The sequence below is a fragment of the Rattus norvegicus genome, chromosome 2, assembly GCF_021556685.1.
Source record: "Rattus norvegicus strain SHRSP/BbbUtx chromosome 2, alternate assembly SHRSP_T2T, whole genome shotgun sequence".
In the NCBI taxonomy this organism is placed as follows: Eukaryota; Metazoa; Chordata; class Mammalia; order Rodentia; family Muridae; genus Rattus; species Rattus norvegicus.
Window position 1 is genome coordinate 228146860 of NC_141535.1, and position 25962 is coordinate 228172821.

At 40.8% G+C, this 25962-nt stretch overlaps 1 protein-coding gene and 1 long non-coding RNA gene across 3 annotated transcripts in view; one reads left to right on the forward strand and one right to left on the reverse strand.

Moving 5' to 3' along the window:
* Nucleotides 1-316: 316 nt before the first annotated feature.
* The window catches only part of Emcn (endomucin), a 79914-nt gene continuing 54268 nt past the window's right edge, over nt 317-25962 (forward strand). The window contains exon 1 of one of the 2 annotated variants that reach the window (XM_087620770.1): nt 317-496. In XM_087620770.1, coding sequence (XP_087476896.1) covers nt 424-496 — 73 coding nt within the window. In that variant the 5' untranslated portion in view covers nt 317-423. 2 annotated transcript variants of the gene reach the window in all.
* LOC147996571 (uncharacterized) lies at nt 11370-25937 on the reverse strand. Its single transcript, XR_015672580.1, has 5 exons — nt 25827-25937; nt 21914-21987; nt 20006-20071; nt 14590-14737; nt 11370-14187 (listed from the first exon to the last, which is right to left on the reverse strand). It is a non-coding gene; the product is annotated as an uncharacterized LOC147996571 (long non-coding RNA).

Sequence of the window (25962 nt, forward strand, 5' to 3'; positions counted from 1 at the left end):
AGCTTGGTGAGGTCTCTTTACAGCTTCTCTAAAAGACACTTTCAAAACAAAAGTTAGAAAGCTCTCTGGCCCTTTCTCAAGAAGGGTCTCTTCCTGTTCAAATCCCATCCTGACCTTTTTGTTGAAGAAGAGCAAAATAATGCGGTAACAAAAACACAAGTAGCTGCCAAAGGAAGAGAGAGGGGAAAAAAAGAGTTCCTGTAAGGGGCTGAAACAATAAATCTCCTCTCCGCTGACCTCCCAAAGGGAGTGTGTGTATTTCCTCTAGTTCTTTATCAGAATCCCCAAAATAAGTAGGAATGGGCAGCGTCTGCTCACATCCAGTGCACCTTTTCCATTTGCTCATACGGCCTGGTCAGGCTGGGAGGAATCGCTCCCTGCCTTACCCGGGAGAGCAAAGCCACTGAGAACATCCCGGGCACCATGCGGCTGCTTCAAGTGACTGCTCTCTTCTTCCTTTTGTCCAACAGTCTATGCCGTGGTGAGAACAGCAAAGGTACAGTCCTCATATCTTTCTGATGGTGTGAAAATGTCAGGTAGAGAGTTTCTGGGCTCAGTTGATCTTAGGAGGCTTCTCCTGCAGTTCTGATGGGTTGATGGTTGATTGGCTGAATGGAGTACATGGAGTTAGGTTTGGAAGGGGCCCTGGAGGCCGTGCCAGGAGTAGAGAGCTTGTTTCTACTGAAGGGAAATGTTTGCTGGTATGAGGGCCTGAAAGTGTGTTTAACAGATTGGTAAAATGTCTTAGAAAATGTATTAACTTACATTTAACTTACATTAAAAATAGAATTTTGGCAAAAAGTGTGCTAGGTCAAAACAAAAACAAACAAACAAAATAATGTTCTTTTCTGTCAGTGGCCCAGAGTAATAAGTGGACCCCATAAGAGTGAGAGTCCAACATTGAAACAGTGTTGGCAATGTCTTCAACAACAGCCCCAGCTCTCTTTCAGCTCTGGTAGGTAAGAGGAGAAGTGAATGGTGATTCGCTATTAGGTGAGTGTTAGCATCTTAGGGGACTGGGGAAGTAGAGATTGAAATGTATCCACTTCTCTTACAGAAATATATACACACATAATCAATAACACTTTGTGTAACTTTCAGAACAAGGCAAAGCCACCACTGAGGCAGGTAAAGAAACTCAGATGCACATTACCCTGCACTGATGGGCAGTTACAAGAATGCTCATTTTTATTTCTAACTATTCTTAAGGTTTATTGGGGTCCGGATTGGGCAATGCAAAAAATATGAAAATGAATAAGGTGTTTTCCTTGCACACAATGGTAAATGCAACATTGCGAGAAAGAAGTAAGCAATTCTAGTATTAGATAGATTTAATAAGTGCAAAAGGTAAAACTCAAGCTGCCCAAAGAAGGCACATTTGGGGGGAGATTGGCTCTGACTCTGAGGGTGGGGGCATGCACTGTGGGAGGGTATATGTGGAGGGGGGGTGGCAGAGTAATCCAGAAAACTCAGCTCTAATTTTATTTGCTTGTGCCCTTTTCCAAAGTTTACTGCTTACAAGATTTGAATTTATAAACAGTCAGAATTAGAAAAAAATAAAATAAAATCCATGGTCCAACCTGAGTTCACATTTCATCAGTAACTTTTTTAAAGATACTTTTATAAATTTAGGATAAATCTGAAGCATCATTCAGTTGCTTGTTATGAATCTGGCTAGAAAGCTGTAAGAGTGACTGAGAATTTGGGTTTCTACAAAGTGTCCATGAGGAATGTAGTCACTCTTACAAAAGTGACCGTGAATGCAATGGCCTGCTTCTAAGTAACTCTTCAGTACATCTGAGAACAATTGAGAACGTCAACTCTGCTAGGCACTGCTCAAAATTGTGTGCCTGACTAATATAAATTCCGAAAGCCTGGGCTTCGGCGCTTCAGCACGTCGGGGCTACACACCTCAGAGTGTGCAGACGGTTTAAATGCTGGACGGGCTGCACGTCCTGAAAACAAAGAGGAAAAAGGCCAGTGGACTTGGCCTCCCTACTGGGACTAAAAGAAAGAAGCTACCATGGAGTACTACGCAGAATGGCCCAGATTGTTTTCTACCGTCATTTAGGGAAAATACCAGCCTCCTCTTGCTCACTGGTCAAGTGTCCACTTGCTTTCCCAGCTTTCTAATGAGTTATTAGCCCATGCTGGCTAATTTCTCACTTGGGCAGTAAAAATATTTAGACAGTATTTCCTTCACATCTGCCAACAAACCTACTTGATAACTTGAAATCTGTATAGGGAGTGGGGGGAAATGAGGGAGGGAAGGAGGCAGAGGAGGAGGTAGGAGAAAGAGTGAGGGAGAGAGGAAGGGAGATGGATGGAGGAGGAGCGAGAAGAGACAGAGAGAGACAGAGACAGAGACAGAGACAGGGACAGGGACAGGGACAGGGACAGAGACAGGGACAGAGTCAGAGACTAATCCTAGAAAAGGAAGTTGTATCTTGGCACTACAGGTGGACCCTTGAGAGAGGCCTGGGTGGGACACAGAGATTTTCCTGTGGACGCGATGGCTTTGATGCACCTGGCTCTGCCAGTTGATGTTTCCTTCACAGATTGGGCACAGGAAATGAAGCATTTCCTAAGTTCACCTAGTCGGTTCTTTCCTTAACTCCCTGTACCAAGAGTACATTGAGTTCAGAGTTTCATGGTCCCCTCACAGTTAGGATGATAAACAAATTTATCAGCAGATTCAATTACTGGGGTTGGGGAGGGAGACATTTTGGCTCTAAAATTCAGACTGTCGAGCAAAAGCATGCTTTTTGCTCTGAAATTGATCTCTGAATATGATCTTCTTCTGAGAAATTGAGTACTTCCCTTGCTGGTGTTTTTTATCAAGCTCAGATTTAAATAAACACGACCTAGGCAATGAGACTTTTGTTGAAACCCAGAGAATATGTGCATGGCTGCAAGAGGCTTTGGTCTCTAGGATGCTGTCCTAAGACTTTGCAGCTTGCAACATGGAAAGCTGCTCTGTAGAAATATGTCCCAGAGGTTCCCAAAGGGAACAGTCACTCTTTCTTGAAGCCTTTTATGTTGTATTTAAAACTGAGCAGATACTCCAGTGACTTTTAAGTCTAAAGGGGTGAGCTTTTAACTCTGAGACTCAGAGATGTTAAATAAAGATTCCAAGAAAATGGATGACCAACTAGAACATATATATATATACACACATAGAAATATGTGTATGTGTGTGGTATATGTATATAGTATATGTGCATATATATATGTATATATATATATATAAATTATTGTAGAGCTTGAGGAATAAATAATGAATGGGTATAGAAAATTCACAAGTTGCCCAGTTTGGTGTATTGGGGAAACACACAAGTTTTCCTAAGAATGGGATGAACATTGCAACTTGGGAGACTCCAGGTGAATGTGGAATTTTTTAAAAATGAGGACATTGTTAAGGCATCAGTGTATTCTAGTCTAGGAATATAAGGAAGGCATATCTTGATTCTGGCTGCATACTAGACAACAGAGTGCAAAGAATAGTATAAGAGATATTAATTCACAGCATGGAAAGTAGAGATGAATATCCCTGGAGGTAGCCCAGGTTGAGGCAGATTCTTAACTTGTATAAGGCCCTGGGTTTGAGTCCCACACTTCCAAATAAATAAATATTGATTCTTATAGTTGACAATTAAGACCTTTAGAAGTGCTTGAGATGGGCTTTCATCATCCGAGTTATAAACCAGGAGGATCAATCTCTCAGCAGAATATAGATCAGACTACTGGGGTCAGGAGAGGTAGAAGACCAAGAAGCCATTTTACAAGTCACTAAGGCTGAAAGCCTATCATTGTGTTTGTAAAGACAGGTCAAGGGAAAGCCTCACAGATGTAGAGCACACGCAGTTCACTGTGTCATTTTTACTGCTGATGAGGGACAATCCAAGACAGGGTCGTGTGACTCCTAGAATTGGGCAAATGACTTCGGAGCAGAGACCAGGAAAGATCCGAAGAGATAGTTCAGGGGAAAAGCTGGTGCTAGGATGGTGAGTTTTCAATCCTGGGAAGGCATGCAGGCTGAGATCCGCAGTGGGGTTGGGATGGGCCAGGAGCTGGGGGTGCTGTTGAGAGGTGAAGCGCTCCTTAGCTCTCCATGCAAAGGTTAATGATCTCACGGAGACAACATGGATGCCCTGTTTCCCTCTCGCCCGGTGCCCATGCTTCGCACTCTGCATGGCACTGACTTTCCGTGATAGTTATTCATCGGAGCGTCTTAGTTCTTACACTTACTTAGTTCTTCACACTGCAAGCACCATACAGTCACCAGTAACTGTATATATCCTGTATATAAAATAATATAATACACAAATAATACAAATATAATATATAATACAATAATAAAAATGGACAAATAGCATAAAATAGTTAGAGGAATTTGCTTCGTCCTTCTATTGAGCTTAATTTTCATCCATATTTCTCACTTGGAATAAGCGATCTGCTATAGTAATTCCATGTGAAGAAAATCCAGCGGGAAGAGTATTTGGCCCGGCAGGTTGTTTGTTTAGCAGTCTTCCCTCAGTAACTCGTTTTAAAATGGTCCTTATCTAAAACTTATCAATGTGTGAAATACTTTCTGGACATCCACAACATTTTCTTCAACAAACTCTCTTCTAGTTTTATTTTAGAGATCATAGTCATTCAGAAAATTGAGGCAATATTAGTGCTTGGTGCTTTCAGAAATTAGTCTTGGGTAACAGTCATTTCCCTTTTGATCCCAAGCTTCAGGTAAATATTTTAATTTATGAATCATTCTATGACTCAAGTGACTTACAGCCTTTCTCATTAGTAACCAATTTCCAATGGGCTCTTCAGTGATTTGAAATGCACCTTTCTAAGCCTTGATTTTTCAAAGTAAGAATTTTACTGGGACGTAAAATTCCTGCATCTTCTCTCTTTTCCTCCTACTGATTTCCTAGGGTCGTTTTGGTATTGTTGAGTCAGACGGTGATGTCTTTCTAGTGTGAAATCTCTCAGAAGAGGAACTTAGAAGCTCAATTGGCTGAGGAGACTGAGTGCACTCTAGCCCAGGACAGAGGACTAGATGCGAGAAAAATTAGTGTTTTAATAACATCTAAAAAGGCCAATTAAACAACACTCCTCTTCTGGGAGCTTTTGTAGCAGCTACATCAGTAGAGATAACTGTTCCCCAAATAGAAGGAGGTACCATGTGAGAATTACACGCCTACTTCGCTGTTCCTCGTACCAGCTTCCCTGCCCACGTGAACTCCCGCCATTGCTGTAGCAGCCCTCTGTACACAGGTGTAAACGAACAGTATCTGCTTCCCTTCGATGACTCTATTTTGTCATCGAAAATAGCTTTCTGTCTGGTGCTATTCTGATACTAACATATGCTTCAGAATCCTACCTGATTATTTTTAAATCTTTGAAATTTAGTACAGTAGCATTAACATCCCACAAGACGTCAATGGATGAAGCAGGAAGGACCTCAGTGAGCATGCTTTACCCTTTCCCATTCCCATCTTCCCAGCCCAGTACTTTCCTTTTCTTTCATTTTGTAGTTGTGTGTGTGTGTGTGTGTGTGTATGTGTGTGTGTGTGTGTGTGTGTGTGTGTATGTGTGTGTGTGTGTGTGTATGTATGTATGTATGTATGTATGTATGTATGTGTGTGTATATGTTAGGAGATTCCTGTCCAAGTGGTATGTGTAGGACAGAGGTAGATTCCAGGTGTCTTCCTCAATGGCTTACGACCTAATTTCCAGCCACAGCACCCTCAATGAACACAGAATGCAATGGTTCAGTTAGTGAGCTCCATGGATCTTCTTGTTTCTAAATTTCTCATGCTGGAATTACAGGTGTGCACCACCTTGCGTCATTTTTTTTGGAGGGGTGGGGGAGGATCTTAAGCAATTTGCCAACTGAGCCATCTTCCCAACCCAGTACTTTCCTTTTCTTCCAGATCCAACACTTCCTCACTTCGACAGATTCACTGCTCTAGTCTCCACTCTGCCTTGCAATCACAGTCCTTTGTAGACTGAGGGGAAACTCATCCTGATTTCATACTCTGCTTCCCAGGGAGCACACTGATCTTAGTGAAAACATTTGGACTTGGGCGATGGCGTATGCCTCAGTATAGATTAGTTACAGTCTCCTTACTTACGTAACTTTAAAGTGCTGATACTTCTCTTGTTGACAAGCTAAACAATATTCTAAAGGGAACCTCTCTGAAGAAATCAGCAGTGTGTGCATAGATTCGGTAATGAGTTTTATGTCTAAAGAGTCGATAGCATGGATTTTACTGACATGTGCACTGCTCATACATCTCTCTAATCGGTAATCTTCTCACTGAAGCCTATACAAAGTGTGTTCAAGACCTGAAAATGCTGAGCACACTTGAATCTGGTCCACATCAGCCAAGAGCAGTGTCTGTACAACATCTGCGAGCATCCGCCATTGGTGGTGCTGAGAACTTTACGTGTTTCTTCTGTCACAGCATTTCCAGGCCATCTGTGTCACATCTGCTTTACTGACTAAGGAGCAGAGGTTCAAAAATAGTGTGAGGTAATAGCGAGGTCATGTGGCATGGAATCAAACAAGGCTGAAGCTCTTCAGAACTTCAGAACTGCCTTCCAGTGCGGTGACATTTCAATAACTTGAGTTTCTTGATAATGAAAAATTAATGGAGTTAGGGACCTACCAATCACTGAGATGGTTAAGAAATCACTCTGCCGCTCATGGCATCTACAGAACCTCTGCTTAGAAATAAACATTTTTAATATGCTGGGTTCAAATGTATCTCATGTGATGGGTTAGAAGGAACTGTAGTCACTTGGGCCCCTGCCTTTTGTCATGATGGCGAAAGAAAATGGACCTGCCTCTGAGTGTCAGTGAAACAGATAAGGGGTTTATAGGAGCAGAAGGAAGGAAATAAGTGGAAACTTACTGAATTAATCCCTTAATGTCAAATTATAATAGTTCTAGATTCAGGCTGCCTGGATTCACATTCTGTCTGTTGGATGAATTACTTAACTTCCAGAATTCTAAGTTAACTTGGGGATAAGTGCAAGCCTTGTCTCATAGGGACACCGAAGGAGGAAGTGAAGTGACACACGCAGATGCTATAGAATGGGTAGCAAGTCCTGTACAATTTTTACTCTACTTTGGGACTTAAAGTTCTAGAACACATTATGTCCCATCATTTAGATAAAATGGTTTTATTCCAAATTGATTACAGTTAGAACCAATTAATAAATATATTGCTAACTCTCACATGACAAAATAAAAGCTCATGAAAAAATTTCACACAATATAATTGTATTCTAGGAAGATGGACACTGTGTTAGGTTGTAGTCACAACAAACATATGCAAGTGAAAATTGTATGTGTGAATTCATGTAATTTCTAGAATATTTTTCAAATTCATAAGTTATTAAACTTGCTTCATTAATCAATCACTCAAATCAGTAGGTATAAAGGGAGAATCAGATTCCTTTATTGGTGAGACTCCAGTAATGATACATTGACCATTCTCTAGGAGAGATATCACCCAAAGATGATATGTACAGCACAAACAGGACATGGTGGGTTTTAAAAGAAGAAAGGGAATGCACTGGTGGGTGTGGATCTTGGAGGTGAAGTAGATGGGTGGGTGTTATCAAAATGGACAAAGTGAATTCCCAAAGAACTAATAAAACATTATTTTTAAAAGATTATATTCAATGGAAAATCATTTTACTTGAAAATAGTCAATATCTACTTTTTTTAAAGGAAGGTATCAGCGAGTAGCCCTGGATGGTCTTAACCTTGTGTGGACGAGCCTGGCATCATAAACGGACAGAAATCTGCTGGTTATGCCTCTAGAATGCTGGAATCGAAAGCATGTGCTACCACATACAGTGTCCCCAAGAACGCTTTTCATCTTTCATATGATACTCAGTATTAGTACGTCTGAGAGGTGGGATGTGTCAGTGACGGAGACGCGACCATGATGTGACAAGAAGTCTAGTCTTGCTTCTGTGTGTGACAGGCTTGACCACCCCACTGACAGTATGTTAGCATTGGTTACACCAACAGACAGTAGAGAAAGGGAGATGTATTGACAAACACTCATGCTACACAGCAAGGAGAAATATAATTTTTAAATGCCATATAAACTATGACTTCCCATTGTGCTGCCTCTGCTTATGGCAACTAGTATTGAAACCACAGAGTCAATAAGTAGAAAGATTTATACACTTCAGGATTCTTTCTTAATAACTGGGACCTTGTCATTCCATCACTTCTCCTATAGCCATTTACCTTATGCTAGTGTGTGTGTGTGTGTGTGTGTGTGTGTGTGTGTGTGTGTGTCTATGTGTTCACATCCCAATGGTCATGTTTTAAAATAATGCTTGAGTTATAAAAAAAAATCCACAAACACATAAAACCATTTGTATCACACTTTGGCTTTATTTTTAACCGAAGTGGGAAAAGAAAGTTGTTTTTGTGGTAAGAAGTGTGAAATTGCGCTCTTTGAGTATTGAGCAAGTGTGAGGGCAAAGACTGTAGTCCTGGACTCTCTCCCCAGGGTACAGAGCACACTGTTTCCCTCCAGGGCTCCCACTCCTCTGTCCAACTCTGGCACAGCTCCTGTTTTGTTTCTCTGAAAATGAAATCTCAAAGACGGGAGTTATCTTTTTAAATACACAAAATTAGTTAATTAGAATTTATTGATAGCAATTGCACTATTGAGATCGGACTATTTAATGATTAAATCAAGTGACTCAATGAGCTTTTTGGATTTCTTTTTCTCTTTTGTTCACTTGATCTAATTTTATGTCAGATTCTAAAACTCGTAAAGATTGCAAATTAAAATAAGAATAATAAAATATAATGATGTCAACCACCTACCCCCCTGTCAGTATGATCAGACCACTACTTAACTGTATAAGAGTTTTCTGACATCAAGGACAATGTCTCATGATTGTTTTTCTTTTTCCCAGGCCCTATCTGTGGGTACAGTAGACGGTTAGTAACTGGCCTTGCTTTAGTCTGGAAGACTTTATTTCACTGCACATCATCAGAGTTGAAAAGACGCAGGGCATCCCAGATGTGTTCTGCTATTTGGGGACATGTTTATTTTAATCCTGATGTCTTAGTTTGTTTCTCTGCTACTGGGATAACATACCATGACCGAAGCAACTCAGGAGAGTGCATACTTGGCTTATAGGTTAAAGTTCATCACTGGGGGAAACCAAGGCAGCAACGCAGAGGCAGGAACTGAAGCAGAGACCGTGAAGGAGCATTGTTTACTGCTTTGATCTCATTCTCAAATTCAGCTACTTTTCTCACAAGGCCCAGGGTTGGCACTGTACAGGCCAGGCACTTGTACATCAATTGGCAATTAAGAAAACTGGGATTCCCTTCTCTAAGGTATGTCTGAGTGTTAACAAGAACCAACTGTGACACTTGGCTAACAGAGAATCTGGGAGGTCTTCCTTCTTGAGGTATGTTCTTGGTTGGTTACATTTATTCCACAGGCTCTGTAGAGCTGGCCCCCAACCTTAGTCTCCCTGATATAGATTGTGTTGGCCTTTGGATGGATTCATCTCCCTAAATCACGCCAGAGTGGCCTGCAACTGTGGACTCAGGTCTTCTTACAAAGAAAAAAACAAGAGGTCTCATAATTCCCTGCACCGTCTGTCTGAACTATTACAGTTCAAATAAAAGCACATTCATTAAGTTGTTCACACCCAGCACTCCTCGAGGTAACCTCAGTTTAATCCTGCAAAAGTGGAGACCTTAGATCCTTCAGTCATTCTGAAGTTTTAAGTTTCCATAGGCCAGTAATCAGCCCTAATGCCATTTATGTGGTTGATATGGGTGTTAAGTCTTCTAAGTAAAAGAAAGACCCAATTCTTCACAACACATTCATCTAAGTATTGTTCTAATAAGAAACTATCTAAATTATCTTAGAAAAAAGATAGAACATACTGGATAACATAACAGAGTTCTTATAAGTTTCCTGGTTGAGTCCTTCCTGGTATCACAACTAGGACTAAGCGATGTGGAGAATTCACTGTCTCCTGAACCAGGAGTCCTTAGTCTCAGCTGCCAGTGACTTCAGTTTATCTTGTGTTTGAGTTTTTATGTTCTCCAGGCTGAATCTTTCATGTCTAGAAGGCAAATGAACTTAGGCTGAATGATGATAATGGTCCTTCAACATCTCCAGTTTTATGTTCTTACTGTAACCAACAGCTTCTGTACATCTTGCCCCCTACCCATGTTGCCTTGCCTCGCCTTCACCCTGACACTGCCAGGTATATCTGTTCTGGAGCAGGGCTCGGCTCCAGAGATTCTCATCTGCCTGGTGGAGGTGGCCTGGCATGTGAAAAGCCTCTAATGTGCTACCAGGGATCATGTAAACAAAACATCCTTCCATCTGTTTTAATGACACTGATTTTACACCCAAGAAGAGTTCCTGAGAGAGAAAAGGAGATTTAAAAATGACCTTAAAAACCATGCTCAGAGAGGGAGAGGCCCTGTGTGAGAGACCTGGGACCGGGCAGATAAGACCAATGGAAGGAGACTCTAAATTCTTCCAATGGGGAGGAGAGTGCTCAGGCCTGTAGCCACTGTCCGGTCATCACACTGTTCACTATCCCACCTCACAGCATGCACTGGGGAGTTTACTTTTCGAGGAAAGTATCAGGCTCTCCTGCTTTCAGGGGAAAAAGTGGTATGAATTCGTTATCTTTTTTTCCCCTTGGCTTGTAGTAGTTTAGGATAATAGGAAAGTAGACATGGCCAAGAAAAATATTATTTGAACTACTGAAATTCCCCTAGGTAACACAGCTTAAATCCCTATGTTTTCTGGCCCTCTCCTTTTAAAATGTCCCCTTCACGACTTCCTCATGAGATGTTGGCATTCCCTCTCCAGCCTAGTCCTTCTTTCCACTCTGTAGGCTACTTAAGAATATTATCCACTTTTAATAATAACTTAACTGAGGAAAACAATGTCACATTCTCTTCTGAGTCTCTTATGCAGTTGGGATGTGTCTGACAATTCAAACACCAAGCTGGCCCCCTCCGTATGTTAAGACGCCAAATGTTAAGATACAAAATGTTCGAGGACACCCAGAGGCAGAAATGGTATCACCACAGAGACTGACTTTGTGTCTCCTAAGTTACATGAGCACAAAAGTGTCAGCGATTGGAAGGAAGATGACACCTGACTTCAGCCAGTTGGTTCACTACCCTGATAACACTCAGTAAATCAGGCTCAGACACAGGGAGGGCTGAGGAATGTCCCACAGAGATCGGAAACTGGACATCCATGATATGAAATGAGAAGTTGTGCCATGTGTCCACAAAGCATTTAATAATTTCAGGAGACATGTTTTTCCTTTTCTTTCATTGGATATTTTCTTTATTTACATTTCAAATGGTATCCCATTTCCCAGTTTCCTGTCCATAAACCCCCTATCCTGTCCTCCTCCCCCTGCTTCTATGAGGATGCTCCCCCATCAAGAGACATTTGTTTAAAAAGGAAATTTAATGACACAGAATAGCCACAAAGAAAAAGGAAGAAAAGGACAATAGGAAAGAGGAGAGGCTTTTCCTGCTGTCCTCAGTAACCCCAGCGCTCGTACTTGTAAGTTATTCCTGGGTTGCACGTGTTCTGTGGAGACAAACTCTGCTCCTTCCTAGCTGTGTGAGCTCTTCCACCCTGCCTGTTCCTCCCGTGACCTGGCTGCCTGTGTGCACTGCTGCCTATTGTGTACTGACTGCTGCGTCTAAGCAACCAGCATACAGCATGCAAAGCTGTCACCATGCATTTGATGTTTAGTGCCTGATACATAATTACAGTATTATTTTGTACAACTAGCTAGGCTTCCTGGTACAATATTTTTCTGTTTCTCAAGATGAAGAATAGTTCTCTTAAATCACTGCTATAAATAATTACTAGCACAGATTTACAGTATGATTTCATAGGCTTAAGAAACCGGAGAACTTAGAGAATTATTTAAATTACAGCGAACACACATCATAACCTGAGACTAAGTTTTGCTTGTTTCCTCCCATCTCCTGCTTACCTGTTGCTGACCATAAATTTCTGGTCCTTGACGAAACTATTGGAGACACATTCTTTTTTCCCCTCAGTCTTACAATGGACAGTTAGGTCTGTTAGAAACTAAATTTGAAGAAGAATGTATGAATTTAAAGTTAGAAAGTGATCAAAAATAACAGCTGAAGTTTCAGTTCTGTAAGTCATGGTAAGAGCCTTCCACGTGATGTGTTTTGAAATTTTCTTTTTATATCTACCCACTCACTCTGAGTGTGTGGGTATATGAGTGCATCCATGCCGTGGCATGAATTTGGAGGTCAGAGGGCAACTCACAGGAGCTGGTTCTTTCCTTCCCCTATGTGGGTACAGGAGATTGAACTCAGGTCATCAGGCTTGAAGGCCCATGTCTTTATCCAACCTAGAGTCTTTACAGATTCTGTTCCTGCCCCCTGTTCCTTTTCAGGTTTCTCCATGACCATTTAGTGTTAGGGTCAGAGTTGGTCAGATGTTAGTGTTGAATGAAATGCACTACTTGAGGTGGCCATTTGGGTATGACATGTCTTCCTCCATAGGGCCATATATGGGGGCACTCAGTCACCAGTAGGTGGCACTGTTTGAGGGAAGCTATGGAACTCTGAGACGTTGGAGTCTTGATAGAGGAATACATCAGTAGAGGCAGGCGTTGAAGGCTTATAGTCTTGCTTTGTGCAGATAAAATGCAATTGGCCAGCTTCAATGATGCCATGCCACGGCCACCTGATGCCATGCCTTCTCTGCCATTACAGACTCAGACTCTTGAGCCATACACTAAATAAACCCCTTTTCCTTAAGTCGTTTCTGTTCATCCTAGTTTATCCTAACAACATAGAAAAAGTAAGCAAGAAACTCTTCATCTCTTCACTGAACTGCATGCAGAAATAATAGCACACCTACTTTAGCCATCATTTATAAGATGGAAAATCTTCTACTGACCAAAGCACAAAAATACATATACATATTTCCAATTGCATAAATTGTAACTGTCAAATCTAAACCCTATTACCCTTGACTGAATATGGAATCTGTAAAGCGAGAATAAGAATTGTTACAATGTCAGGTAGAGTTTACTTATATATAGGTGAGAGCTAGGTCATTCATAAAATCACATTCCCAGAGAGCTCCCAGGTCGTTGCTAGACCAGCCTCGAGCTAAGATTTTTACTTATTTTATGTGCATATGCTTTTTTTCACTTCTGTGTCTGGCTTTTTATAATAAAAACAAACATTTTGAAGACATCAAGAAAGACCTAAGAAACGTCCCTAACACGGTCCCACTACTTGGTTCTCAGCAACTGTGCTGAGTGGAGAAGGTGAGATCTCATTGTGAAGCATTAGATTATCGGAAAGCTAAGGACTCCAAACGGGACTAATCAACAAGGCTTCAGGCAGGCGGGACTGCCTGAGCTCAGAATAGAATGTAGATTCTGAGCTTAGAAGTTTAACAATTAAATTGCAATTTATTAAGATGAAAATAAGCGATCTTATTTGGTAGAGAAGAGTCTTCAAGGTCTAAAGAGTGATTACCACTTATCTCAGGTTGAATATGTTTAGTCAGAAAAACCTTAGGGAACGTTAGAAAAGAAAGCCCCAGAGGAAAATCTGTAGCCTTCTCAAATGTTTGTTACAAGAATAGGTTCTTTTGCCAAATAAGTCTCCATGATATCAGTCCTAAATGATTTGTGGGATATTCTATTTCTCCACATCACTAGAATAATGTCTGTTAACACAGAAATAGTGTATACTTGTGAGCTTGAATCGTGCCATTGATTTCGTTTCAATCCACATTTCGTCTCTTGAATTTCAGCTTCTCATTAAGCCTTGCTTATTTGACTTTAGAGACCACCAGGTAACAACCACCTTGTTCAGGCTTCTCCCCTGTAGGGCGGTACATTTCTGCAAGATGTAACTGCTTCCAATGATGTCAGCCGAGGTAGTCATTGTCCTTAATTAGCTGATGGATCCGGCGATGATGATAGAGGCTGATATCTGCCGTCTCAGCAAACTGAAGATCAGTGATGTAGGCGTAGGAGTAGGTGGACCGCTCCAGATTCTCCCGGAAGTGCTGATGGTGGGGCTCAGCCCTGGCTTCTTCAGTTCGTGTTCAGATTTGTTTGTGCTCCTTGGTGCTGAAGACAGGAAATCATTACCTACAACGTTTCCAACTCTCTCACAGACCTTTAATTCCTTTTCAATTCTAATTTTCCCCACAACCCCATCTAAGGAGGAAGTACTTTAGAAAGCATTTGCAAAGTGATGACACATTTATCAAAAGCACCCCCAAGCAAAGCAGTGTGCCTTGTCTCCCAGGGGAGTTCTTCCTTACCAAAGCGTTTCAGACTGGAATTTAATAACAATGCAGCACTTGAGTATCCTTTGGGAATTATAAAGAAACTTTATATATGCAGTCTCTACAAGCCCCTAAGAGACAGGCCAGTAGGTACATATTATTTTAAATTAATAATAAACTTGTAAATTTTCTTTCTAAAGCATTTGATTTTATGTTTTTAACTTTGCATATGTGCATTTACCTGTGAGTGTAGTTGCCATTGTGTCCAGAAGAGGGCATCAATCCAGAGCTGGGATTAGAGATGGCTGTAAGCCAATCAGTGTAGGCGTTCAGATCGGAAGTCGGGTCCTCCGCAAGATTAAGATGTGCTTTTAACCATTGTGTTATCTCTCCAGACCAGAATTTTAAAAACAAAAAGATGTAAATGAGACTACGGGTACCTAAAAAGTGATGCTAAATGTGCTATATTAATACAGAGCAAAGTACCACATGTAAAGTAAACTTAAAAGTTTAGCCAAGAAATAGTTGTATTTTTCTGTGACTTAAAAATGGACTGTCAACATACAAAAACAAATTAAGCTGTAAAAACATAAGTTATGCACACAAGATGTGCACTCAGAGACATTAAAATAATCTTGAGCAATGTACCTCCCAGATGCACAAAATAGGAGCACCATGATTTTAAGATGCAAACATAAATCATTTTAGTTGGTAGCTAACATTTATATCATTATATAGCACAGTCCCAAGACATAGTGGACATTCAGTAATGTTGAACGAAAACAACGAAGTGTCTCATTGAAGGCCCTAGGAATTGACTGGACAAGATGCTGAGGAACGCTGGGGGGAGATTACAGATGGTGCCACTGAGCTTTAATGGAGGAAAAACCACTTGAGTTCTAGAGGGGCGTCATTAAATAAAAAGAGGGAGATGTAAGACTGTACAGCCAAAATTAGAAATAGCGATGCCTTAATTAAGAGATGGCAGGGAGTCCAGCTTCTCTGATGGAGGCCCATAGGAACTAGGGTAAGTTCAAGTTATAAAAAGAAAAGAAAAAACTGCAACAATTATTCTAGGATGAAGAAACTCATGCTTTTTTCTCCATCTTTATTAACTTGGGTATTTCTTATTTACATTTCAATTGCTATTCCCTTTCCCGGTTTCCAGGCCACCAACATCCCCCTAACCCCTCCCTCCCCTTCTCTATGGGTGTTCCTCTCCCCATCCTCCCCCCATTATCACCCTCCCCCCAACAATCCTGTTCACTAGTGGTTCAGTCTTAGCAGGACCCAGGGCTTCCCCTTCCACTGGTGCTCTTACTAGGATATTCATTGCTACCTATGAGGTCAGAGTCCAGGGTCAGTCCATGTATAGTCTTTAGGTGGTGGCTTAGTCCCTGGAAGCTCTGGTTGCTTGGCATTGTTGTTCATATGGGGTCTCGAGCCCCTTCAAGCTCTTCCAGTTCTTTCTCTGATTCCTTCAACGGGGGTCCTATTCTCAGTTCAGTGGTTTGCTGCTGGCATTCGCCTCTGTATTTGCTGTATTCTGGCTGTGTCTCTTAGGAGCGATCTACATCCGGCTCCTGTCTCATGCTTTAAAATCTACTTATCTCCGTCTTGACACCAACTTGTGGTAGCCAGGCTCAGCACATACCCACTGCTCTCTGTCTGGTGGTATTCTTAAATCTGAGTAAGCGTGCAACTCATCCGAATTAAGTTGCATAACTAGCAAAGAACAGTAACAGTTCATAGTAATGGGCCTTTTTCTACCTTGGTTTATTGGCTTGACTTATCTGGGAGAAGAATCAAGGAATGTAAGTAGAGAAAAATCTGAGCTCTTCCCACAAGGCCAGCACCTACTTAATCAGCCCTGTGGGTAGCCTGAATCTTTTTCTTCTATGTGGCTTCTTCAAATTCATCCTGCCTTTAGCCCAGCCAGTGCCAGCCAACACCTTACAGGTGTCAGAGAGTGATGAAAACAAAGCCAGAATTGTTCTAAGCTTTTGTCAAACTGCTGCTCTGAAGAGCAGTATTTTTTTAAAGAAATTTTTTTAAACGCATGTGTAGAGATAATTTACAATGCAATATGAGCTACGTAATGCATCTGCTGCCAATGAAAACTGACACTGTGTTTCGACTTTCGAGATAAATTCATTTAGATGCTATAAATATTATTTATTCCACATCCCACTTCTCCTCCTCCTGGAATTCAATTTACACATTTACCAATGTTAGTTTCTCTTTAATAACTTTACTCTGGCTTAAAAGTCAATGAGCAAAAATGAAATTTGCAAGGTTGTAAGAATCAAACTATGGTTGAATGGTCATGGTTACTTCCTAGTTTTTATATAGCACAACTACCTTAGTTAGGGTTTTACTGCTGTGAACAGACCCCATGACCAAGGCAACTCTTATAAGGACAATATTTAATTGGGATTAACTTACAGGTTCAGAGGTTCGGTCCACTATCATCAAAGTGGGAGCATGGCAGCATCCAGACAGGCATGGTGCAGAAGGAACTGAGAGTTCTACATCCTCATCTGAAGGATGCTATGAGGAAACTCACTTCCAGGAAGCTAGGACAAGTGTATTAAAGCCCATGCTCACAGGGACACACCTACTTCAAAAAGGCCACACCTACTCCAACAGGGCCACGCCTACTCCAACAGGGCCACGCCTACTCCAACAGGGCCACACCTACTTCAACAGGGACACGCCTACTCCAACAGGGACACGCCTACTCCAACAGGGACACGCCTACTCCAACAGGGCCACGCCTACTCCAACAGGGACACGCCTACTCCAACAGGGCCATGCCTACTCCATCAGGGCCACACCTACTCCATCAGGGCCACACCTACTCCATTAGGGCCACACCTACTCCATCAGGGCCACACCTACTCCAACAGGATCACACCTACTCCAAAAGGGCCACATGTACTAATAGTGCCACTCCCTGGGCCAAGTATACAAACTATCACAACTTTATCAAAATTTAAAAATAAAATACCATATTACTTCATTTTGATTCCTAATCATAGATGTTTTTTTTTCCTTTTCTCACTTACTGCTGTTCTTAGTTCTTATGTCATCCTGCTATTTTCTACTTCTCCTCTTTTATTTTGGTTTTCACATCATACTTATCCCTTCTAAACTTTATCCTACAAATAAACAATGATTTCTCCCTCTTATTTGCATCTTGTCTCTTTCCTTACTATTTAATATATTTTAAAATGTCATTTACTGCCCTTTCAAAGTTGGATTTCAATTACTCTCCCAAATGTAAAGATCAGGTTTCTTAGACCACTCATGTCATGAACTCCCCTGAGCATGTGGAGGTCCCAAAGCCTGGAGGGGTCATAGTAGAGTTGGCCATATATAAAGGGCCCAAGTGTGAGGTGTATTCCAAGTGGAGTCAGGAGGTCAGGGGGTCAGGGGAGTCAAGTTCTTCCCATGTTTCTTTAGATGGAGCAGTTTAGCGTTTTGTAGTTAAATCTGTTCTGCTGCGAGCTATGGCGTATGAAGTGAGAAATTATGTCTTACTCGTCTCTCTAGATTGTTGTAGGCCTATTGTCTCTGTTTTGTGTAAAATAACACCTCTGCACTGTTATTTGAGACATGAAACGATTGTCAGTCACCAGCTCCACTCTTACTTTCTACTTGTTATCAGTCCTTCAAATAATGCTGATCTTTGGGATCGTGTACAGTTAAAAATAAAATATCACATAACTTCATCTTCATTCCTAATTTAGATTTTTTCCTTTTTTTTTTCCTTACTGCTGTTCTTAATTCTTATGTTCTTCAGGGGAAATGGATATAAACCCTGCTAGAAGGAGAGACATGAGCAAAGGGACTGATTCTCCTTTAGATTAGAAGCTGTGCCTTGGTGCAACACAACATCCACGCCTGTTGGCGACCTTAGAGAGCTCTGTCAGGAGCACCATTTCCAGTGTGTGTGAAATGGTACAGCTGATGTCACTAGGTGCTCTAAATAGTCATAGAATTATACAATATGGATCCATATTACCACATGCATCTGGTTTCCTGGGGCAGGTCGCTGTGGCTGATGATCTTATGTTTTTACTATGTTTGCTGACTTCTGCTTCAAAGTCGAGAAGGCAGGGATCGAATTGAAGCCATCATAATTAAAGGTGTCAATCAAAAATTCGAGGACTGCTATTTAGTCATGTGTCTAGAATCCAAGAATTTGTGAGGCAGAGACAGGAGGAAAGCGGTTTTGAGATGGGCGTGGCTCTACAGCTTTTTTGGGCTGCAGAACGAGATTCTATCTCGAAAAATAAAAATAATAAATAAAAATTCTGCCTGTTCTACAGTGATGGCTGGAGAAATAGTTCAGTGGCAAAACACGTGTGCCCAGCACACAAGCACACACACACACACACACACACACACACACACACACACACACACCACCACCACCACCACCAACAACAACAACAACAATAACAACAGCTCTAGTAGCTTTCATACTATTTATTTGTATGATTACTTCTGCTAAGATCTGTAACGTCATTTTATATCGTATATCATAGCATTGCATATTGTAAAGTGAGCTGATTTTTTTAAAAGACAGATTGATATCAAGAAAAAGGAGTAATGGTAGATAAAGGAAAAGCAATGAAAACTCACACTGTATCAAAAATCCAAGTGGGGGAGGAGATGCTGGAATTTGTCACCCATGTTTCTAAGGACTCAAACTTTCATAGACCTCAGGCAAAGCAAATGGGGCGGTTTTGTTTTGTTTTGTTTTGTTTTTGTTTTTGCTAGCTCCAAGTCTGTGACAATAGACAAGGTTTTCGACAACACACTGGTGATTAATAAACAACCCCTCTGATCACATCGAATGCATTTTTCCTCAACCTCTATTACAGAAGGATACGAAGAGTGATGTCTTCTGCTATTACAGTCTCACAGGAAACATGAGAACTGCCACGGACCCGTGGAATGCTAAAACATTTCCAGACTTTAAAATGACTCTACACTTAACCAAAATCCAAGCTTGTGCTGTATTCCGCTCTATGAGGGTCACAGAGGAGCTGAGTTTTCTTTAAACATAGTAATAAATATATGAAATAATGCTGTGAACACAGACGTAAATCCAGAAATGTCCTCTTGGTCTTTCACATGGTCATTGTAAATTCAGTTCCTTATTCAGTTTTTACCAGGTGCTAATCCACTTTACAGGGTAGAAATTATACATTGTAATATTATACATATCCTATCCAATTTAAGCAAAATTTACTATTATCGAGTATTTAATAAACATTAACGACTTAATGACAAATACTCCACTAGCAGACGAAGATACACAGAGGTCTGTTAAAGCCATGAAGCTTACCTGAAAAAAAAAATGATGATTCTCACAATTTTTCATAGTAAGTCTAAAGTCCTAAAATGTTTAATTGTATTAAACATGTTCCAGAGGTCTATATTGATGATATATTGATAATGTGAGATTATGTCTACTGATTTTTCTGTTACGTTTATCTCTGTTGAGAAAGTAAATTTAATTGTTATGAAGTGAATTTATCTTCAAAATTAACAAAAATCAATACATAAGTATTTCCTGGTATGCCCTCCTGGCTTTAAGATTTGAGAAACATTATAAAACACTTTCCTCAGTGCTGGAGACTCACAGATCAGGGTAAAGCTTGCAGCTGGACCAAGGGGCTCGAGTCCATTTCCTCTGACGGTCTTCTCATCTATTAAAGCAAAGAAATTACAGCCAACACCATGAAGAAAAGGTGCAGAGACAATTTATAGCTAGTCTCTGCTTCACAAACACAGAGTTACAGCACAGCAAATATATGGCTCTGGATTTAGTAGATTAGATTTAATTGAATAAGAAAAGGATTTCTTGTAACTTCAATGTTACCTATATTTCCCCGTTACTTAATTCAATACCATTATGTGACTGAAAATGTACTCTGAGCCCTTGGGAAATGTCAGAAAGTGTGATGGAGGATGGGAAGTATTCTCACACGTATCTTTATTTCCAGCTTTCTGCATCCATCAAATCTTACTCGTCTCCTGGTTCTGTAGGGCATGTCCTTTAACTTCTCTTTAGCAGAAGCCAAAATGTGTTTCTCCTTTTCTTCATCGCAGCAGACAAAAAAATGTAACTAAACTCCTAGTGTATACTGTAGACGCCAGTGAAGGCAGGGAGGCTGCCACCAGAGAGGAGCAAAGTGAAGGGCACATTTTTGTTATTTCTGCTACTGTGTTGTCATAATTCTCCATCTCAACCTTGGTCATTCCTTTTCTTTGCATCCTCGGAAATTAAAACGTAGCTTCTGGTTTTCAGCAAATCCAGTTTTCTAGTTCTGTCTTTCACATCTGGTCCTGGGCATCAATTTAAATGTGCAAGATTATCTGTTCTAAAGGTGAGTCCGACCACATGTTCCTCAATAAATGCCATTTCTAGCCCAGTAAAGACTGGCTAGAAGTTTAGAGAGGAATCTTGAGGTGCTTAACTTTTCTAATGAAAACCGTAAGGGGGTATCATAGAATGAGTTCCTATCCGTAAGTAATGAGGTGTGTTTGAGTCAATTAGAAAGAGCAGTACGCAGTTCACTTCTTTTCCTTGCCAGCAAATGCAGGCTTCTAGTCCTGTTTTCTCTGCTGGATGTCAGGATGTATGCTTCCTGCCTGGAGCTGAGAGCTTACCCTGGAAATATGTCCATTGCCTACTACTACGTTTAAAAAAGAAAACAACAAAACAACAAAAAAGTCTGTTGCATCTGTCCCACAAAATGCAGGGTAATTTTTAAATGTGTGAGAGATAATTAACCCACAAGTGACTTCTTTGATGTTGTCATAAGGGGTTATTTCAAAATACTTATTTTTAAAGACAATATAGTATTACAAAGCTAATCTCTAAATTCTAAAATGCAAAAGAAACACGATTTCCACTCTGCTGTCAGATTAGTAATAGTCAGTGTTCTCCAACTGAGCATGCTCTATCTGACCAGTTTTCTCTGCACCGTGGGGACACCGTATGAGAACATATGCAGAGAGAGAAGGCAGGATTGTGTGCTGATACTCAGAGCTCCTCTATACTACAGCTAAAGGGCTATGGCTCCCTGGAGTGAATGTTCACTTATTTATTTTTATCTATATAGTATCAGTCATTAGTGCTGAAAGTGATTCTACTGATAGGGGTGACTAAAAAAACAGATAAAATTTCTCACTCAGTCTTATGAAGACATACTAGCTACGACCTATGGCAATGGTTCTCTCAACTTTGGAAAAAGAAATGTTTTACATACCCCGTTTACAAATAAAGTACCCAAGACCTTTAAGTCATATTTATATCCCCTGAACAAGGAAAGAGAAATAAAATACTCTTATTAATGGAGCTCACTGGTATATAAAAACAGCACATTTTTGAGACATTGAATTAACATATAGACATTATGTAGTGTGAGAATCAGTCCATAGATTCCTGTTTGAAACTTTGGATCACAATACTCAAATGTTCACGTCAGGAAAATTATCTATCAAATTCTGACAGAACTATGACACATAGTAACTCTCTTGCTCACCATTTGAGGCTAGCTCTCAAGTGCACTTTCTTCTTCTCTGCATTCTTTCTTTCTAATCGCTTTAATCACAGTTTCTAGTAAAAAGGAACGATAAAAGTAACATAAAATTAGTCAAATGGTCACCAAAGAAAAGACCTAATTAGAAGAATCCAATTATAATTTTGAAAGAAGTTTTCCTCAAAGAAAGCTTTATTAACTTGAACCTACCAAGTTGAAAATTTCGTTTACCCGAACATGTCATAGCAATCTTACCAAGTAGTATAAATCTATGTGTCCCTGTGACAAAACTCTAAAATTTCCTTCATGTCAACAATGTTTCTAATGGTTTTAAACCTAACTATAAAAGCTTATTGACTTTATCATTTATCTTTATATGTAATACTCTACGATGTTTGTTTCCATAAGACTGAACACTAACATTGTATAAGTCAGCCTTCTATCACTATAACGAAATAACAAAGGCAACATACTTCATAAATACGAAAGTTTTTTTTACTCCATTTTCAAGGCTCAAGGGCATGGAACTGTGTTTACTTGGGTTTTGGCTGTATTACATGTCCGTGCACTGTAAAACACTATCCTGTAGACTGTTTACATCTGAGACCAGAAGCAGACAGACATATGTCAGCTTTTATAGCCAACTCTCTTTTTTAAGCCATCCTGGAATCCCATGAGAACCACCTTCCTTCTGCTCCTGTCCAAGGCCCAAGGACCTTCTAATAGGCTCACTTAAAGAGTCCATCATTTCCCAACAGCTTCATCCAGAAAACACCCCTTTAATAACTGAGCCTTCTGAGGCCCATCAGCATCAAATCCAGCAGACGTTTAAAATGATAAGCAACTTGTACAAGACCACTTAACTGCTGAGTGACAGAGCCTGAGCTGAAGACTAGCTATAGGCCCAGGGTTACTCCAACATTAGGCACGGATCATGCTTCCTTTTTTCTAATACATTATCTTAATTTATTATCTTCTGTTTATAAGGGACACTATACACACATACATGTAAATATATACTTACAAACACATATATGTATGCATATATACATATACATATGAATTGTGGGCTAAGAAATTCACTTCTAGCTCTCCTGCAACATGAAAGATTTTTGTTATGATTATAGCTATATCCCCTGAATAAAAAGAGTAATGAAACAGTGCTAACCACTTAACAATCTCTTATTTCTTCTTGCTCTCACTTTTGACTTTGAGTTCTGGTAGTACAGTTTACATGTCTTTATGAACTCTCCTTTTGAGGTGAACACAGTTTGAAGACCCTTTGGGATTCCTGTGTCTGGAGGTTAGCATCTTTTCCACAGATTACAAAAATTTCAGTCATTATTTCTACAATTCATTTCTGGCCTGTTTTCACGTTCTCCTCCTTCTTAAATTAATATTGAACATGGATGTGTCGAACTTTTGTAGACTGGAACTATTACTTTTTGTGTGTGCCTGTGTCCTTCTGCCCCCCAAACCCGATGATAGGGAATGTCTATCTTAGAGCCCGCTGCTTGTTTCCTCAGCTTGTTTCCTCAGCTCGTCACGCCTGCTGAACATCCCCCCACATCTTTCAGTCCAATCGTGATGTTACTCGTCCCTAGAGTTTCACCTTTTTGTTATTGTTCTTTTTCCCCACCAAGCCTCATTTCGTTCATAAACATTGCTGTGACAGTGACCTCTCTTCTCCATGAGGTCTTAAGATGTGTTCTGGAGTCGTGTGAAACACAATAAACTCCTGTATCTGTAGCCCATCTGGTTCCTCAGAGAAGCAACAGTTCTAAGATAGTGTACTGCTATTGTCTAAGCAGACACATGAATAAATGTAACCAAATATGAATCCAGACTGGATACATTTACTGTGGCTTTCAGCAAAGTCACCAAGTATCCAGATTTAGAGAGGAGCTACTTTCTCAGTAAATGGTATTGGGAACCCAGATATCCACGTGTCGGGGAATTAAATTGGACCCCAGACACACAGCACATGCAAGAATCAACCTCAGATAAATTAGAGACTTGTATATAAGACCCGGAAGTGTCTAACCATGAGAGAAAAGCATGTGGAGAAAGCTAAGGGACGCGGCCTAGGTGGGTGTGGCTTCTAGCAAACACAAGGAAAATAAAAATATAATAAGGGGTCGCATCAGAATAAAAGCACCTGGACATCATGGAAGCCAACAGACTGAGGAGGAGGAGGAGGAGGAAGAAGAAGAGGAGGAGGAAGAGGAAGAGGAGGAGGAGGAAAAGGAGGAGGAGGAGGAGATTGGTGAGGTTGGAGAAAGCATGCCCCAGCACACTTCTGACAAGAGTTGATCGCCAAAACACTTGAGGAACTTAGAGAACTATAGGAGGGAGAGACCCTGATATTAAGCGGGTAAGAGAATGTTTGCACAGTGTTGACAGGAGTTCAAGGTAGCCAGTATAGAAAGCAGTTTAGAAATTACTCAAATACATTTAAAAAAAAAACAAAAAAAAAAGTCCAGAAAACAAAAAACAAAAACAAGAGAAGTTGAGCTGGGGAGATGGCTCAATGGATAAGAGCACCAGTGACTCTTGGAGAGAACCAGGTTCAATTCCCAGCACTGACGTGGAAGTTTGCAACCCTGTGGTTTCAGGGGATCTAGTGCCCTCTTCTGGCCACCATGGGTGCCCGGCATGCTCATGGTACACACACACACACACACACACACACACACACACACACACATACATACATGCACATAAAATAAATAAACCGTTGAGTTTGTACACTGAAGTGGCGCTATCGTGACTTGGCGATGCCACAGCAGGTGAATGAACAAAGAAATCAGAAGGCCAAACGCACACCTGTAACACACATGTATCCCAGAACTATTCGCCATGCTTATGTTAGGCAGTCAGAAAAGAATACAGCAGCACGTGTAGCAAGCACATGGGATTTGTAAAAAAGGAAGACATGGCATCGTCTTATGCCTGAGGCTGGAGATCATTTTGCTCAGGAAAGTAATCTGGGCTTCCTAAACACACACAGCCTCCCTCGCTTATGTGTAAAATAATCTTATAGAAAGGAGGCAGAGGATGCAAGGTGGATGTGGAGGCTGGAGATAAAGGAGATGTGGCTGCGATGGCTGATGAGACTAGAGAACATAATTGAGATTTTTCAGAGATGGATATTGCAAAGTATACATTATTTACTTTAACATCACTGTCGGCAAATTTTAGAGGTTCAACCACAGAAAAGTAAGCATTCAAGATGTTTTTGTCCTTGTTATTCTTACTGAGTTAGTCCACATTCTACTTAGTACTTAACTGTAAGATCACTTTTGCACGTTATGTACATATTCAACTATGATTTACCTTTGTACTGTTAGGGAAAGAAATGGTTATCTTTAATTTTTCAGAAAATGGGGGGACACTTCCTTCTTCAACTTCACCCTTTTGTCACCAAATGTATCGTCTGGGCTGCTCAAAAGAGAATATAAATTCAGCTAGGACTTTGGAGAGAGTGGAAACAGAAGCTTGTGTTTCACAAAATTCCCGACTCAGCAGAAAAGTGTGCCTTTTCCCAAGTGAACGAGTGAACGCCACTATTCCAGACTAGGGTGATCTGAGAGTCAGAAGTCTCTTGCGGGACCTGTGTTTCTGGAGAAACCTTTGGTAAAGTTGATAGACCCAGGAACTGAATGTGAGTTAGGGTGAAGGTGCAGGTTGATAACAAGAGAGAGAGAGAGAGAGAAAGAGAGAGAGAGAGAGAGAGAGAGAGAGAGAGAGAGAGAGAGAGAGAGAGAGAGTGAGAGTGAGTTTGTGATTGGCAGGTCCCAGGGAAGGCACAAGGCAGTGCTCCCACAAAACAGACAGACACAGAACTGATCCCAGATGACCCGGGAGCCCTGCCTGTGACATTTGACAAAACTTAGAAGATGCTGAGTCCCAGTACCTTGTTAAAACGAAACAGATTTCAACACAGGTCGGTAGAACCCGCTCCTCTCCTGACTCACAATTGCTTCGGGGAAAGGATCCTAGCGCAGAGGTCTGAAAGTCCAAGAGCACGCAATGGTCATTCCTTGTCCCTT